General features: G+C 36.6%; 1 protein-coding gene across 1 annotated transcript in view; it reads left to right on the top strand.

Annotated features, from left to right (window-relative positions):
- The window catches only part of LOC106170483 (uncharacterized), a 62,956-nt gene extending 45,647 nt beyond the window's left edge, over positions 1 to 17,309 (top strand). The window contains exons 65-78 of the mRNA XM_087019388.1: positions 2,372 to 2,404; positions 3,648 to 3,874; positions 6,069 to 6,327; positions 6,707 to 6,942; positions 7,432 to 7,549; positions 9,883 to 10,014; positions 10,380 to 10,409; positions 10,688 to 10,863; positions 11,242 to 11,509; positions 11,736 to 11,944; positions 13,722 to 13,977; positions 14,635 to 14,763; positions 15,398 to 15,606; positions 16,109 to 17,309. Coding sequence (XP_086875514.1) covers positions 2,372 to 2,404; positions 3,648 to 3,874; positions 6,069 to 6,327; positions 6,707 to 6,942; positions 7,432 to 7,549; positions 9,883 to 10,014; positions 10,380 to 10,409; positions 10,688 to 10,863; positions 11,242 to 11,509; positions 11,736 to 11,944; positions 13,722 to 13,977; positions 14,635 to 14,763; positions 15,398 to 15,606; positions 16,109 to 16,366 — 2,540 coding nt within the window. The 3' untranslated portion in view covers positions 16,367 to 17,309. The remainder of the gene's footprint in view (positions 1 to 2,371; positions 2,405 to 3,647; positions 3,875 to 6,068; positions 6,328 to 6,706; positions 6,943 to 7,431; positions 7,550 to 9,882; positions 10,015 to 10,379; positions 10,410 to 10,687; positions 10,864 to 11,241; positions 11,510 to 11,735; positions 11,945 to 13,721; positions 13,978 to 14,634; positions 14,764 to 15,397; positions 15,607 to 16,108) is intronic.
- Positions 17,310 to 18,941: the final 1,632 nt, after the last annotated feature.

Raw genomic sequence — 18,941 nt, 5'->3', positions numbered from 1 at the left:
GTGTTACACGTGTTATTCTGACAGACAAACTGACAGTTAATCTGAGGTTAGTCAAGGGTCTAATAGTTTTCAAAAATGATGCATACACAAAGTTATTACTCAAACTAAATCAAATTTCTATCTACTTTGCAAATTTTGGCAAAAAAATTGTGGCATACGTTTGCCAACTATATATCAAATATACATATATACGTATATATCAAATATACATGTAAACAGTTCTTGAAGCACCGGCTGGTACAGTATAGATCCCTATTTTTTTGCCATAGGTACCAGTTGGGTGGCCAAGATTTATTAGTATATCATGCCAAAGCCCATTTAGTCAGAAGTCAGATTAAATGTGGTAGCACTTTTAAATCAGAAGCTTCCTTATAAAAATTGATGTTTTATATCACCCCATTGTATAACAGTAAAAGATGGGAGTAGGAGAAGGAAAACCTCCTTATTATGAAAAACTAATAAGATAAATAAAAAAAACTGCATCATTATGCAGCTGAAGGATAGTTCTAAATGAATACATAGAGAGTTTTGAAATATTATGTTATTAAGTGTCCTTTCCCTTAATTAAATTACCATTTGGTACATTTTTCCTAAAAATGGCTCAAATTTGATCAGGACTTTTGTCCTTTGACTTTTTCCTATATTATTATCTTTGTTGCTTTACGGACAAAAGCACCACGTGCACCACTCGTAACATACATACATCTCTCACATTGTAAAATAAACTGTCAAAACCTCATCATATAAATTACCACCACCAATAACTTTTAGTTCACCCGTGCCTGGCAATTTTGATTCTTGTAGCACCACTAGATCTAGATTGTAGTACTGAAGTTCTCTCACAACAAGTGCAGTGCATTTCTCAGCATTTCTTGGGGCAGTCTGAGATAGAGTTGACCAGGAATGTTCTCACATTCCAGGAATCGGACATTTTCCTTGTTTCTTACGGTTGAGGTTGACAGCCTGCCAGCCACAACTAGCTTGTCAGGAAGGTGTGGGCTTTATTAAGATCTAGGTCTTTCCCTATGTACTAGGTGAAGCAGTACATGCCTCCCTGAATGTGCTCTCTTTTGCAGAGGGGCGCAGGTTGTAGTGCCAGAGAACCACACAAAGCCTTGTCCCAATCTGCAAGAACAGTCTGTATCATGAGTAAGAGGTTAAGGGTCGGCTTGTCTGGGAGAAGCCTCATGTACAACATTGCCTAGTGCATGTTTACTTTTATACACACACCACCAAACCTTACAGAGAGGATTTTTGTTGAATATCATACTAGCAATGATGTATATTATTGAAATTGTAAAAAAGAAGAAACAATATGTCACAATTGTTGCTGTAGTGCTGCACAATATGAAATTCAAGAGAATTGTGAGGTCAGCCAAGTTCCATCTACATGTGCTGTGTTATTATACTGAACAAAAATATAAACACACGAAACTAAAATGGTCAGTTGAAATGGATAATCATGAAATATGCCCAGGTTGATGGTTTATTTGTGAACTGATGGATTTGTTTTGATCAATTATAGTGGTCTGGTTTCAATTGGCTGCTCCCCGTGAGTATACTCAAAGTTTTTTTACACCCATAAGACTAATGGAGCATGACGGAGTAGAGGTCAATCTGCAAGACCAATACACAGACACTCTCTACCGTCTAGGCAATAAAAGGACACACCAAAATGTGTATTTCTGCCACTTGTCAACATGCCACAGATGTCTGGAACCATGAGGGAGCATGTCATCAGCATGCTCAATGCTGGCTTGTCAGTAACAGAAGTTGCAGCATGCCTGAATGTGCATCATTCCACTGTCAGCCGTCTGGGAACACGCTTCAGAGACACTGGTAACAAACACCTGTGGAATGTTCTGGATCAGAGTTTTCAGCCATCATGTTCCAGCTCTCTAGAATGTTCGCCAACTGCGAGTAGCACTCCAGGAGGAATGGGATAATATCCCTTAGGCCTGTGTTGACAACTTAGTGATGTCCATGCGCCGCTGGTGTACTGCTCTGCACAAACTTAATGGTGTCTGTGAACTCAGGATGTTGACCCCCATGGTGTATTTGATGCCCTAACTCTTGGACTATATGCTTTTGAACTTCCCCTAATGCTCTCAAAGTCATGTCTATCTGTCGAGAAAAATATGCTGTTATTTTTGGCTATATACTCTAGTTCCATATATGAAAACAAATCTACATATTCTTTCGTGCATTTATATTTTTGTTCAGTATACATAGCAATATCATAGATGTATCCAATGTGTGCCCTCACTATTCCCATCCCTCCTTCCACAGAGATCCATTACTGACTGTATAATTTTTTCTTCATTCTGGATTAAGACGCATAATTAATACAATAAACATTCTTCCTTTCCAGCTCCTACTGACTTACCAGTGGGTGAAATACCAGGTATGTAAACACATTGTTGGACTTTTCCTTAAAGTCGCATTGCAGGGTAGGCCTTTGGAAAGTTAAAATTATTGTAATTAACAAATAATTTTTGATATGCACAACTTCTTCATTGCCAAGAAAAAATATCCACAATACATCTGTTATCATAGAACTGGAAATTTCTGCAGTTTTTTCTGTACCATCATGTTTCTTAATAATAATAATAGTAATAATAATAATATTTATTTATTTCTTATATAGCGCATTCCATTTTTTACATTTCAATGCACTTTACAAATAATTAAAAAAGTCTAAAAATAACAATACTAAAATACTTTAACATTTACTGATAAAATTAATTAAAGAAAGCAGAGAAAATTTATTGATATAACTTTAAAATACTACTAAAATTAACCCAAGCTCGCTCTTAATAAATGATAAACAACTAACAGGTTTAAAGGAACACTAACCATAAAATTCTTTAAAAAGATGAGTTTTAAGACAGGCTTTAAAAGTATTATAGTCACTTTCAGCTCTGATACTAAAAGGCAATTTGTTCCACAATTTTGGAGCATAAACAGTAAAAGCCCGGTCTCCATAGAATTTGTTGCATTTTCTGTCTATTTCACAGTGATTGAGTATAAAATTGTTTTCAAAAGAGTTATGCACAACACTTTGAATAAAATTCTTTGTTTGATTGGCAGTCAATGCAATTCCTTTAACACTGGAGTGATATGATCCAAGCTCTGGTTCCTTATCTTTTTAACTAATCTGGCTGCTGAATTTTGAATCAATTGGATTTTTTTCAATTTGCTGTCACTCACTCCAAAAAGAATACTGTTGCAATAATCTAGTTTTGATGTAATAAAAGCATGAACTAATTTTGCAGTTGTTTCTATATTTAGTACATTCCGAATCTTCCCTATTCTCCACAGTGAAAAAGATGCCGACTTACAAACATTGTCTATATGCTTGTCAAAGATCCCAGCTGAATCAAAAAACACACCTATTTCTTCTGCCCAAAACAATTGAAAAATAGCTTTAAAACAGTAAAAATATATTGTCAGTTCAACTATGTATTGATCCATTGATTGGCTCCAATGATCCAATTGTTGTTTTTAATTCCTAACACTGATGGTCTGGGAAATTCTATACTACTGTATAAATGTTATATAATTGTTATTATAAAACCAATGGCCCTGGAGGCAGCCTGGCCTAATACAAAACCAAGGATATACATATACACATGAATTATTCTTAGGTTTCCAGATCACAGCCATTTTTACTTTTCCAAACACCGTAAACTTCTCTGAAGGCTGCTTGTATCAGTTTCAAACTTCACTTGATGAATCCTACCAGCGCAGTCCCTATGTTCACTGGCATTCAGGGCTTGTAGTCAACGTTCCTGAATATGGTCTTCGTATCTGCAGGCTGAACATCGCAAAAATTGAATTTCTGAGAGGAAAGACAGTCATGAGTGACAGGAAGGTGATAAATCGCTTAATGCTAACACAATGTAGTTCTTTATTGTCAAATAGGATGCCTTAATTATTGTCATTTAGTCATATAATGTACAGTGAACCTGAAAAAGTTTTTTCAATGTCGAAAAAGTCATTTCAGTTCATTTTTTAAGTTGTTTTTGGTTATTAGTACCACCAGCGTGTACGCTGGCGGTACTCATGGTTTTAGTCCCGACCCGTCTCGTACAGCTCCGCCGGCTCCGCCGGCTCCACAGTCGGGCGCCGGAAACAAGTCACTGTTACCGCTTCTCCTCCTAGACCGCAAGGACCTGTGTCCCCATCTCTTGGATTTAGGTCACATATAATCTCAACTTGAACACCCTGGTTTTTTTGTCTCTGTCGGTACACTGGCCTGGGCGTGACACTTGTTGAAATGCACCCTTGTCAAAATTTTTGAAAATTCAATGCTAAATATCTCCCAAACCAAAGGATTTATGGGAAAAATTACTACAGAAGTCTGACCGAAAGTCATATGTGGAGTTTCCAAATATGCCCTTGGATTTGACTTTTGACCTTTTTTTCAAGGTCAAACAAGCCAAAATTTTCTAAAAATGGGAATTTTCTGTAAAAAAATATTTGTTTGTGCTAATTTTTGGAAACTACACAGCCCTAAGCTCTCCTGTTATAGTGAGGGGTTACCATTGGGGACTCCTTTTATCTTTGAGAGTTTGGGGTCAATCGGTGCATTTTCACTGGAGAAGCAGCCATTAGATACCGAAACTGAAAACTCGCTCTAAATCTGGAACGGTAAATGCCAGAGACCTCTTTTTTATTGCATTTTGTAGACCTTGTCAAGTGCAATACTGGGGGTGGTGTCCATTTTTTGTTTTTAATATGGTTTAGGCGTTGCCCTATATCAAATATTACAACATCGCAATATTCAGTGGGGAAAATGTGAAATACTCCAAAATTAGCAGAGATAAGCCCATAGTTACTATTGAACTGGAATAGGAAGTCATACACTGGTAATCTAACTGTGACCTTGAAATTGACCTTTGACCTACTTTTCATGATGAACTGCACCCAAGTTTTCTGATCTTTATATCTCCAAAACTGGCAAAGATACACCCATAGTTACTATTGAACTTGAATAGGTATTCATATACTGGCAATCTAATAATGAACCTGAAATTGACCTTTGACCTACTTTTCACCATGAACTGATCTTTGCAAAATTTTCAACCCTTATATCTCCAAAACTAGCAGAGATACACCCATATAGTTACTGTTGAACTTTAATAGTGAAGTCATATACTGGCAGTCTTATTGTGACCTTGTAATTGACCTTTGACCTACTTTTCACCATGAACTGAACTTTGCAAATTTTTTATCCCTTATATCTCGGAAACTGGCAGAGATAAGTCCAAAGTTACTATTTAACTTGAATAGGAAGTCATATACTGGCAATCTTACTGTGACCTTGAAATTGACCTTTGACCTACTATTTATGATGAACTGCACTTTGCATGTTTCCTGGCCTTCATATCTCCAAAATTGGCAAAAAATGCCCATAGCTTCTATTGAACTTCTATAGGAAGTCATATACTGTGACCTTGAAATTGACCTTTGACCTACTTTTTCACCACAAACTGAACTCTGCATATTTTCTTGCCCCTCATATCTTCAAAACTAGCAGAGATCTGTCCACTGTTGTCCCTAGGTTTTCTCTTTTGTCAGCAAATATGCAATACTGATAACGCATTTCAAGGAAAACCAATAAGCCTATTGTCTAGAAAATCACAGGAGTGATCAGTGTTAGGAAAATACAGCTCAATTTGAACATCTGCTTGATTTGAACAGTTATGTTTGTTCAATATTTTTTATTTATTTATTTATTTATTTATTTTTTTGTGCATATTTTGATAACACTTGTTTATTGCATTTTATAGAGCTTGTCAAGCACAAGACTGGTGGTGGTGTTCATTTTTTGGGGGTGGGGTTTCCATGAGAATGCGCTTACTCCAGCTGGTGGTACAATATCCAGAGGCGGTATCGCCTCTCTGATCCTCTAGTTGAATTCTTACAGTTATTTGATTTGTTTGACTCCACTCAGTCAAAATTAACTTTTCGCACCTTACCTTTTCTGCTTTTTTCTTCAGAGGTCATATTTTGAATTGCTACCTTTCAGGATTTTTTGGAAAAAAGGTAATCTTACATTTCAGATGCTCATCCAAGTTAGTCACAGTTACCAATTTCTTGTCAATGAAACACTGACATCAAAAGAGGTCCGTGAATGTGGACGGAATTTGCTTGCATTCTTTAGAGCAAATTTTGGTGTAGGGCCAAAATCTGCACTTCAGAATATCACAATGTACAACTGCCCTGCTTTCACCTCAGCAAATGTCAGCTTCAATGGATCTCTAGTGTGTAGCATGGGACGAGTGTTGAGAGGGAATGAAGACAATGGGACATGTGTACCTGGTAAATCACTTTTTTCATATTACATGTATATAGGTACATTGTCAGGCCCGTAGCCAGCAATTTCAAAAGGGGGTTCTTTTTTTGGAAAAGTGGACCTTTCCCCATAAAAACTTCATGTACCTAGATCAAATTTTACCCAGAGGGGACCTTTTCCCAGCAAAAAGGGGTATTTCTTTCGAACCGCCCGAACCCCCCTAGCTACGGGCCTGATTGTGTTAAGTGATTTGAGTTCAACTTAATAACTGTGTCATGTGACACATGAACACATCTCACTACAATACTCTGATCTAATCTAAGTTAATTGAAACAACTGCACGTGTGCAGTTACAGATTGCATTAATTGTTAAGAAGATTTCTTTCTTTATTTGTATATTTTCAGTTACATCCAAAGTGTTAAAACTCCAATTTAATGTGACAGCTACTGGTACTAGTATCACCCCAGAGCATGTCCAGTGTTTGCAACATTATCGTGGTGGAATTCTCAGTCAAAGCAACAACCGGGATATTACTGATAAGCTGCACCAGACTTGCAGCTCAGTTGAGTACTCAATATTTGGACTTTGGAATTCTCGGCAACTTATGACCTGTCAGCCTTGGCCTGGTACCCCAAATGTGGTGAGTATAATACGTTTTTGAAAGTCAGCTTCGAATTGATCGAGTCAAATCAAAATTGATAATCACAGTTTTAAATACAAACATGCAGTTTTTAAAGCATAATATACTTTCTACCTTGAAATCCACTTCTTAAAGATGCGTGAAGCATTCATTATTAAGTGTGACTCCTTGGCTTGCGAATGAGTTTTTTTTTTATTTTTCATCATTTGATAAATGATGCCATTATAATATACTCTGTGAATCTTGACTTTCAACTCTTCTTTCTGCATTTTGAATGAGGTATGAATAGAGTTATCTTGACTCTGATTTGTAAGTTGATGATTTTATTTTCCATGAACTGTGATCACTACCCTCCCCCCTTTTGCAATGGGACCCTTTTCTACAGGCATGTTTGGATATGCTCGTTTTCTCTCTAACCTGCATCTTCACACACCCTTCAATAGTACAATGTAAACTGTAAAAACCAAAATAAATTTTACTTTATTTCAGGGACACTGTCAAGTCAGAGGTGCACTTGTCCAGCATAAGGATATTACCAGCGCAAAGTACATGGAGTGTGCACACAACTTTTCTCTGGCAATACAGCAAAATTTGCTTGTTACCAATGGTAAATTACTGTCTCAACAGGCACAAATGTTGAGTCAATGTTGAAACTTTGTGAAAGTTACGTTTAGATGTTGATTAAAACATTGAGTCAACTTTGATTCAACGACCACAGTTCAATGTTGGCATGTCAATAGTTATTCAATATTGAGGCAAGATTGACTTTTTGAATCCACATTATTTTAAAAGTAATTAAACTTGCATTTTTCAATAAAAAGCTTGCCGTCTTATCCACTAATAGACATTTAAAAAGATTCCCTGTGGAGAAGTATTCAAGTGGGCCAGTCCTTTTTGACCCTTGGACTAGTTACTCCCCACCCTGAGCTACAGAGCTAACTTGACACTAACCTTTTCACTGTAGCCTATCTCCATCGTGTCAAGTAACCTCTGACGAAAATAGTTTGACCTATTTTATATAAGCCAATCGAATCCATGTTTCAAAATTTTTCACCAAAGTTTGGTGAAAACGCTGATTGGTTGATCGTCAATCAGCAATCCTCGGCTGATTCCGCAAGCTCCATACTAACAACATAGTTATTGTTGAGTGCGGAGACATCCGAGTAGTTCCGAGTGGTTCCAAGTGCATAACCGTACACAAAGAAAGCATGGAGTATATCGGAATTGAAACCAGAACAGTATGATGCCCTGCATCATTATCTACTGAGGGATGATGTATTTTGCGTGCTGCCCACAGGTTACGGCAAGTCCCTGATATTCAGCCTTATCTTTGATTGGTCCAGATTTGAACAAAGCGCGCTTTGACTCATTCGCGTTCATTGGCTAGATCGTTCAATGAGTCATTGAGTGTGGGCTTTAAATTTGATTGGCGGGCGGCGGGGGCACTCGAATCTGGTCAGAGGTTACTTGACACGATGGAGATAGGCTACAGTGAAAAGGTTAGTGTCAAGTTAGCTCTGAAGCTCAGGGTGGTTAGTCCCCTGATCTAAATGCAGCCAAAGTAACACACTCCAAGTTGAAATATAGGCTTTATTACACCAATCTTTCTTAAGTTCTCCTGTTGTCATATACGGAGCTTTGTTAGTATCATATTAACTTTTTTCTATTTTCATTTAAGTTTTATTTTATGGAATTTTCACCGCGGTGAAAATAATTGTCACCGCGGTGAAAATAATTTACACTGCAGTGGAAAATAATTTAAAATTGGTAATTCCTGCCCATCTCGGCCCGGGTAATGAATAGGTAATGAGAACCTTACATTTGCCAGATGCCATCACGGTGCATACTATTGTACATACACAAGGCTGTTGGATCTGTTCGTGGGGTCACTGCCGTTAACTTAGGTTTCCCATCTATATTTACCACCTATATAATTAAAGTCCCGCTTGCAGTTTTATGCAAAGAGAATCCCATTGTTATTACTAAATACTTAACGTTTATTTTGGACAATGTATTTTTAAATATTTGTGTGATGTGTTTGCCCATACATCTTATCTTAATAGATGTAATCTCGGTTTCCTCGGAGAGGTTTCTTTCTACCAATATTCCCAATAATACGCGTTATTAGAAAGGGAAAAGCGACGTACAACATTGTAGCATTTCGGTGATTTTTAATCTATGCGAATACTGCCTGCTTCCTCCACATTCCTGGGATGATTGGCACATAGACCGGTTAAACCGCGTGCATGTGCATGTGAGTGTCTTTATCAACTTCCTTCCCAGACATCTGGTAATTTAAAGATTCATATAACCTACATGTATGCATCACCCGGGCCGGGATGGCCAGGAATTACCACCGCGGTGAAAATTATTTTCCACCGCGGTGGGAATTAATTTTCACCGCGGTGAAAATTCCGTATAATAAAACTTAAATGAAAATAAGAAATGTTATTAATATGATACTAACAAAGCTCCGTAGTCATACATATACAGAGTATTTTTGGCAATTTAAATGTGTGACTTTAAACTTCCTGGGTCTGAAGCCCAGTGCTTATTAGTCTAGACTTTAATATGGGGTTTATTGCTTGATCATGACAGGTGAGTTATGATGACGGATTTTATTTCTTCCCCGTTGGTATTCAGGAGGGGCAATAAAGGTTTCAGACACTTAATTACATTATCTACTTGTAACTTCAGTTGAAACATGCTTTCAAACAGTAACTAGTTCACTAAGCACAATATGCCAGCCAATACTAATCTGTACCAGTTTACCTAATGCAATTCACCAATGTCACAGCACAAAATACTAGCACACCTAAAACGATACCACATACCACATTGTTCCATTTCATCTAACACAGTGTACCAGCTTATCTAGAACACAATGTAGCAGCTCACTTAACACAGTAGCTCAAATAATAGTTTTTTCTCTATATTTAGGTATGCACAACAGCGAATACTGTACTTTTAACATTTCTTCTGAGCCGCAGATCTTGGACACCAATGAAAAAACCTGCTTTGATGCAAAATCTGTTTACTCCAAAGATGAAGACAATTGTAAAGAAGATACAGGTACAAATAAGTTTCAGCATATAAGACATATACATCATTTTAAAAAGCAAACTGTTCATTGTTTATAAATGCAGTTTATTGTTTATAAGTACACAAGTTGCTCGGGATGAAGGAAATATAACTTGGGCTTTATTAAAACTGTTTGGGTCATTTCAAATATTTTATTGCAGAAACTGCATGTTTTGATGCCTTATTTACATAGATTAATCCAGAGCCCATCCTGGAAATAAGTTTTGTAAGATAATTACGTACATTTTATATTCTTATATTTTAAACACATTTTTCTTGACTGCAATTACTAGACATACATGTATGTCATTATAAATTGAACTTTTTCAATAATTCAATTGAATTTCACATTTCAGTTGGGTCCCTTGCTAACTCTTATATCCCATGTAAGTTTTAACTAATATTAATTAAAATTAAAAAAATTAAAGATCATGTTGGGCTACAATCAATTACGAATACAGATAAACCAGTAGACAGACAAATATCGTGAAAATGGGCATATGGATGCTTGTGTGTCGATCTGTGCATGCATGGGTGTGTTTGTTTGTGTATCTAATGTGTGTGTGTGTGTGTAGCTAGTAGACAAGGAAGAACTGTAGACACCACCACAAAAATTATATTAATATATATATATTATTTTTAAAAAAATTACTTCATTTTTCAGATTATGTTTTTAAGCATTTATACACATTCAATACAACCACGGCTAGTAACTGCACTACGGAACACTTAAGTGGGATCACAATTTCATTAATTCATGCTGCGAACTTAAGTTGTGGCGATGATGGCAGAGCAATTATCGTTGAAGCACTGGCTGACGTGCAAATAAATGGAACACTGGTAAGTTATTCGTACATTCTGTACCCCAAATCATGAATGTTTAATTTTTAATTGGAAAATGGCAGGATATGTTCTGTTCAGTGTAAAGAAAGATGTATTAATGATAGTAAAGTTGGGCTTATTTGGTATAATAATCATAGATTCTCAATTTTTTAGATAACATTGCATTAGTCCAACTGGCGATGTGTTTTTTATGTTTAATGGAATTATATATCAGTTACACAGCATTAATAATAATAATAATAATAATAATAATAATAATAATAATAATAATTAATAAACAATAATAATTTAATTTGATAGATGACATTGGTAGTACACACCACTCCCCTCTTAACTTCAAATTACCAATAAATTTGAATTTCATTTTCCTCTCAGACTTCAGTTAAGGTCAGACTGACTCTGGGAATTAGGAGCCGCCGGTGGTGGGTACCCATCACACCAAACCTGGTGTCAACATGTGGAGAGAGTTTGAAACCTGCCATCAGAAACTTGTTCTCTGGTTTGAATACATCTGCTTTGAGCACAACAGCTGAATGTCGTAAAGTGGTGGAGTTGGGAAAACGTGGGACATCAGAGGTGTATTCTGGGTTTCGCTGCTTCAATATGTCTGGTCTGGATCCAGTCACTCATTACTGCAGACCAAGTAAGTATTATTGGTATAGTGATCTTCAAGTAATATGGCTCTTTAGCATAATTATTTACTAATTCTTTTTTTAAAATTATAAAAATGTGTTTTTATTTTCAGCAGATGTAGAGTTTCATACAATAATTGCACCTTGGAATATTTGAAGACGGGCATAAATCATGAATAGTTAATGGCGCTAATTAAAATGTTTGTCCCATTTCATTTCTTTTACCCTAATTTTCAGCTCCATCGCTGGTACTGAACTTCCATCCAAGTTTTAACCTCACTGGTCTTAATATTACCTGCCTTAGGGGCTACAGAGATAAGGCATTAACCCAGCTTTCTAATTTGAGGGCAGAAATGGTTGGACTTGTTGACGGTGCCTGTAGGGAAGACCATGTTTATGTTCACCCAGTCAATATGACACTTCTTAATCAGTCAGTAATGTCTAAGGTAAGGAATGCATATGCATATGAAGTTATAAAGACGGACATATATATATATAGACTTGACATTTAGTATGGAATATTTTTTTCCAAATCATTTTTCATCAGTTTTTTCCTATTTTGCTGACTGATAAATGAGAATGAGGATTAAAATCGTATTTTAATAACTTTAAATTATCTTTTTGATGTCATGGTGACATCAGTTCATTGATTGAATTCGACAGTGAAGCAAACAGAAATACATTCCCTATTCTATGTCATAAGACACCCATTAAAAGAGATTTTGGATCTCCATACTTTCCTAATTATCATCTGTAAAAGAGTTACACGCTCCAAAAAGGACCGTCATGTCAGTGTCTAGTCACAGTAACGGTCGCTGTTACATCAAGCGGCAAGTTATTACTTGGAATAGGTTTTTAGAGTTCAATTAGGAATAATATTTCAGGCATCGGTCAAAAATTGTCTATTTTGGTCCAGTTTTGTTATAGGACATGTAGGCCGTTAATTCGGAGAGTAATGGCCTACCCACATATTGTCTTTGCGGTTCAAATGTGGCGATTTTGATGACCAGGGTAGCTGCTCATGAATTCCCTTGGTTTTGTAAGTTATCTGCTATTATAAGTGCTCAGTGTGAACCAGCAATCTCACCGTGCAACTTAAAATTGTTCCTAAGGCGCCCCCTATCAAATGATGGTCAAGTGGTTCCCAGATTATTCCTTTATTTGATCTGGTTCAGGTTTTCGTTATGATTACAATTGGCGTTTTGGCACCAATGTGGTATCCACTCCAAATACTGATGCTGTCAATGACCCGTGTCACTTAAGACGCGGCACATGTTTCGTCGTAGGCCTCTTCTAGATGTCTGTAGACTCTGTTTTGACTAGTTGGGTGGTACAGGTGAAATCTAACCTCAATAAAGAAAGCCACGCGGTTTCAGAGTTCTACCCAGAAACGGCCATGGCCCCAATTCATTATAGAATCAGACGACGATGTTTTGCTGTTTACAGTGGGTACCTCGGAGGTCGTCTGGTTCTTACCTGCTAAAAGCAGTTTGGTGTTCGCTAAGGGCCTTGAAGAACGCATTTTGGTAGCAATTTACCCCTCGTTCTGAACGGACTGGATGGTTTTTGTTTAGTTGCAACAGCGTATGACGGTGGGTCTTGATAAATTGGGTGTGATCTCTGTGTAAGTCCATCAGTCTGAGCATTACTCTATAAAACTGTGCGATCCGTTTCGTTTGGCACTATAATCTGTCTGGAAATGTCTGTCTTTTTCGCGCCATTCTGCCACAGATTAACAAATATGTAAAGCACTACTTAGCCCATTTAACGCACTACAAAACTGACCGCTAGCATGCAAAATTTCAAATTCTTCTCTGCAGTATACGTAGTTGCCGATATATGGATATTTTTTTACATAACCAAGCTCTGCCTAAGCCAAGCGTTGACCAGCCCAAAGGAACACTACCGAATTAAATCACTGCATATTGCATAATGTAACAGCGCAACAGACATGGAAGTCAGTTAATTGATAGCGACACACCTGACTACACACTTCTCCATTCACAAATCTTATTTGAGATCGAAGTTTTTTGAAAAAAGAACGCATTTTTACATAGGCATACCTTCGAAACTGAAATATTCCATATTAAATGTCATGTACTGTATATATATATATATATATAAGCGAGTAGTCAATAACGGATAAATGCTTAGCTAGTATTTACATTTTCACTTACAACATGTATACACTGTTCCAAATGTCATTATATTTTTTACTTCCAGAATCCGTTTGAGACCAGCTTTATGTATATGTCAAGGGGTCTTTCAAGTTCAAAACTTGCATCGTGTGTTGGGGGTATTATACAACCAATACATGAAAAGATCAATTCAATATTTGGTGGACTTCACATTTTTGGTCGTTATCTTAACTGTCCTGCAATTGTCACTGCACAAGTGTATTTAACTGTAGACTGGAAATGTGAACACGACAATTACTCAGAATATAACAGGAGGATAGGCTGGTGTGATCGTGCCACAGGTTAGTAAACATGTGTTTAATACATGACTAAGACATGATGAACAAATGACTAGATGTAACTATAGGACATTGATCTATGTGATTAAACTCTTTGTGGGTAATGTATAAACATGTAAATGGAAACGTGAAATATGATTTTGGTACTTCAGTGTAAATGTTCTTTTCTACCAATACTTAAAATGTTTCATTATTTATCAGAGTTTACAGTTTGTCAAAGTAAAATTGTGTAATTAATTTCAGGCCCCATTCAGAATACATGATCTGAGTACTAACTGATCCGCCCAGTAAATATGGGCATCGACTCTTCAAAAGAAATGCCCGCGAGTCCTGATGGTCCTCTGCCATTATACTGGAGTAGGGATAAAATCTCAGCTCCGAGTTTTAATTGCTAGGCCCCTGCAGCGACAGAACGTGTGGAGGCGTTGAGACCATCAAGAATCGGCGGCGTCTCTTATGAAGTGTGGTTGGACATATTTAGTCAGCAGATCACCTGGCACTCGGATCGTCTGTTCTCATGAGGCCTAAGACATGTTTTTCTAAACAACATAAAAGGCTCAACCAGACCTTTTGGATTGTATCTAAAAGATTTGAAAGAAAATTTAATTACTTGAGACGATTTAGATAAGATTGACCCCCATTTTTTTTCTTTTGTCACAGGACCTGATCGCAGGTGTCCATTAGAGCCTTGTTACAATGGAGGCAGTTGTATAGAAAATCCAGGAGAACGCTATGGCGTCACTTGTTTGTGTAGACCAGAATTCACTGGACGGGAATGCCAAACTCCAAGTAAGTATAGCAGTGTTTTATATATATATATATATATATATATATATATATATATATATATTGAAAGTGTGAGTTTCAGTATCAGAATATCAACTTGTATGTTTCTCAGTATGTAACATGTTATTCTGACAGACAGACTGACATTTAGGCTTCGTTCACATGGAATGTCTATTTTCTAAAAATCTATTTTCTATTCGCGCTATCTTATGATCACGGTCTGTGCCCTGAATATCCCGCCGCGTAATTACTGGCAGCGCGAGATAGTTACTTATAGTAACTTATAGTAACTGGGCTCGCGCTGCCAGTAATTACGCCGCGGGATATTCAGGGCACAGACAGTGATCGTAAGACATGCCGCGAATAGAATTTAGAAAATAGACATTGCATGTGAATGAAGCCTTAATCTGAGGCCAGTCAAGTGAAGTGATGAGTTCAACAGTTTTTAACAGTGACTCAATCACATTTTTATTAGTCAGTCTACTTTCTAGCTGATTTGTAAATTTTTTTGTGACGTCCATATTCCAACTTTGATAGTCTACGTAAGAAATATGCACAGCAGATCCTGTTCACGATTCAATCAAATATGAGAAAATGATTTAAAAAAAACCTCGATTATGCCTGACGATTATTTCAGTAACTACAGAACCAGAACTTCGTTTCCAACTTTCTCATGGGATAACATGGAGCGGCCCACTAAATAAAACATGCACAATACACTATGTGAAGAAAGCCGAAGAATTTTTGACCCAGTATCAAAACATCGTTATCGGCGCTATCAGTGCGTCATGCGCCTACACTTTGCAACCCGGATTTGAAGTACAGTTTAACATGTCCCAAAATGCGGTACGTATTATTTCAGATTTTAGCAGTTTTCATATTTAGACATGGTTTTATTGAAAAGGTTTTATTAGAGAGAGAAATTAAACACCCATATTTTGCTATGTTACCATTGTCATAACAGCGGTAGGCTACATATTAAGCCTGTTTCAGTGATTTTAATAGAATATCCAGCAAACACAACATGTTTTAAAACATTACCATAATGTTTTTGGTTATTTATGGTAACGTTATAATAGGGGCCTAACATTTTGACTGCTGGGTGTAAACTGGCCTTTTATGCCCCCCTATGAACAATACGGATAAACCTGAATCTAAATTTCTTTTTCTTTGTACTGAAGTTCTACATTTGTGCCATGTTTTCATGAAAATGATTTTCATATTTTATAACCTGCAGACTAATTTTACCAGTACCACTGTATGATTTCGCACAATATTATGAAACAAATAAAAATGTGTATACCAGTAGGCCTACAAGTAACTCATGCTCTTTAAATTATATTTTCAGGGTGAAATGATAGTCTTCAGTGGAATCTTAACACCGACAAAGAATGATACATATCTGACACTGTTTGACACCTGTATGGCCACTGTTGCTGCGACTGCAAGTAGCTTTATGACTACTATGTTAAGTGGTGCGTCCACTCCTGGCTGTCCCGCTTTTCAGTTGGCGCCTGGTGATCAGCTCGTGGCGCGGCCATCGTGGAGCTGCGCAGTGGGAGATTTCGTGTACAACGGAACCTCGCGGTCTTGTAAAATCAACTAAACGAAACTTTCTTTCAAAGATAATGTTTTGTTCATGGTCATGATTTAATTTGAAGTATTAAGAAATTTTTCTTCTCATTTTAAAGATCACATTGTGATTTTTTATATACATGAACCGGGTACCTAGCTGCTGTATATAGGCTAATTCTGATATTTTCTATAACGTTCGTTTTTATATTTAATCAAGAACAAAAACAAGAATCTGTGTTCAGAATCTGCCTATTGTGTTTACTTGGACCTATATATGCATTATTGCATCTTTTGAAACTTTTTTTTTATTTGAAAAACAATAGTCTTATGTAAGAACAGTGGAAGACATGAACCAACCTGTATATATATATTTATAAAACGCTTTTGCAATTTCTCCTTGTCATTTGGAAGAGTGTCAACATATTTCTTCAACATGAAAAAGCGTTGTGGTTTGTTTTTTAGATGTGTTTTTAATATGTATAAAAGGTTTTTTATTGAATTGTACAAGTATTTGCGTAATACAGTCCTGCCCACTGAAGACGCAACAAATCTTGATGACTGCCAACTTAATATAACGCCATCAAAAGCGATAATCAGGATAACGAAAAGGGATTATTAATTAATTGTTGCCGACGAGTTATCTTCAAGTAGCTGTCAGGGCAATGCATTAGGCCTAATGAACCCAGGATCAGTCCATGGCTGAGCTACTAGTAGGCCTACATCTATATTATAATTCAGTGATTTGCATGTTAACGTACGCAGGCCTACCAAATGTACACTGACAGGAACATAATAAGTAGGCATATATACCGGTATATATATATATATATATATATATATATATATATATATATATATATCAATTAGTATCTATTTAAAAAGGATTTCAGAAATATTACAAGTATTTTAAACGTTTACTAACTGCTGGTACATACTTTGTTTAAAAAGAAATAAAATGATATTTTCTTAACCAGAGTTTGCTTTATTTGTGTGCTTTTAGCTACCTGCATGTCCTCACACACGAAGTATAAACGCTTAATTATTCATTCCACCTATACATGCACTGTCATGGAGTAATGAAACATTTTATCTTTACATATTCCAGATTTTATCTTTACATATAACAGTACTTCTAGTATTGGGGATACGCCTGTTATGTATTAAATTTGGGGCCCCCGCTATTCGCCAGTTTATCTAGTTTGAAAGACATACATGTAGGCCTACTATATGGCAGTATACATGTGTGTACGCGTACGTACGTTCATCGCGTTCCTTGAAGGTCCTTTTTCTTCATTTTTTCCCCTTTTTTGGGTGTATTCTATTTTTTTTAAATCTTCATATTGAACAGATAATGCATTAGAACAATATTGAACGTTTGTTTGCATGTACATGTACCGGTACACTTGGATGTGTGTTCATGTACCTGCATGAACGTACAATGTAGCCTAACATCTTGGTGTGGATAATCAATGTGGCCTATTTCGTAAATGCGAAGCACACGAACGAAACGGAGTGCCTCGATATGAAACCAGACAACTTTTTTGTTTTTAATCTCCAAATACTTTAAAAAATCAATTAAGTTAATAAAAAGGCCGGGAACAAGAACTTCTTCAATCGTACATTTTATATTAATGATTATTAAAGATCATGATAATAAAAGAGTCGCATTTCAATTTACTCCATGCTATAGTCTTTATTGAAAAATAGCAATTTTTACGAGATTACAAATTGCGTCGTATTGTTTGGTTCCATTGCCTCGCTTTCAAAAATTAGAACTGGCGCTGCAAAACCGGGAGACGAAGTTAAAAAATTTATATTGGCCGAGTTCGCCCTGGAACAAGAATGTCCTCGCAGCATTATCTGCAATTAACCTTCCTACGATTTTAAATACATTTTGCAACGTCATTTTCAATCTGGCACATGGCGCATTTTATGTATCAAGAGTGGGGGAGGGGTGAAAAATCCCAATTGGGGCCACATATAACACTATAAATACAATGGGGATCCCCTTGTAATGAAGCTAAAATAAATGTTATTCTAAGGAATTCCGATGGATTTACTTTTTAAAACATAAAATCAATAAAACATTTCTAATATAAACTTTCAAAAAGACACCAGAGAGCAAATGAAATATAATCAACCAGACGGTAAACACCGGCAGGCTTTGTCAATTTCACCAACTTGTTTATTACTATGGAACGCCATCCACGCAAAAAATCAGACTTGCAATTTAATAGCCAAATGACATTCTAACAGCCTACAAGAAATCTAACAGTGGTCAAAATAATCTAATAGCCAACTCATAAAATTTAACAGTGATAAAAAATCTAATAGCCAACTCATAAAATTTAACAGCGTTAAAAAATCTTACAGCCAACTCATAATCTTACAGCCAACTTCTCAAAACAGCCAAGTCAGCATCTAACGCTAGAGGTCACTGCTGTCACGGGTCTATCCGTGGACGGCGCGTAAAGTGATGACGTCATCTGAAGTCTGAGAGATCTCTACTTCTATGGAGAGATGTTGTTTAACATCCACATTACGTGGATGGAAGGTCGAATCAGAACTAATATAAAAGAGTATTTTGCCACCGGAATACGTGGAGT

The sequence above is a fragment of the Lingula anatina genome, chromosome 8 (assembly GCF_051362555.1).
Source record: "Lingula anatina isolate TDL-2025a chromosome 8, LinAna3.0, whole genome shotgun sequence".
NCBI classification, from domain to species: Eukaryota; Metazoa; Brachiopoda; class Lingulata; order Lingulida; family Lingulidae; genus Lingula; species Lingula anatina.
This window is presented reverse-complemented; position numbering and strand designations above follow the sequence as displayed.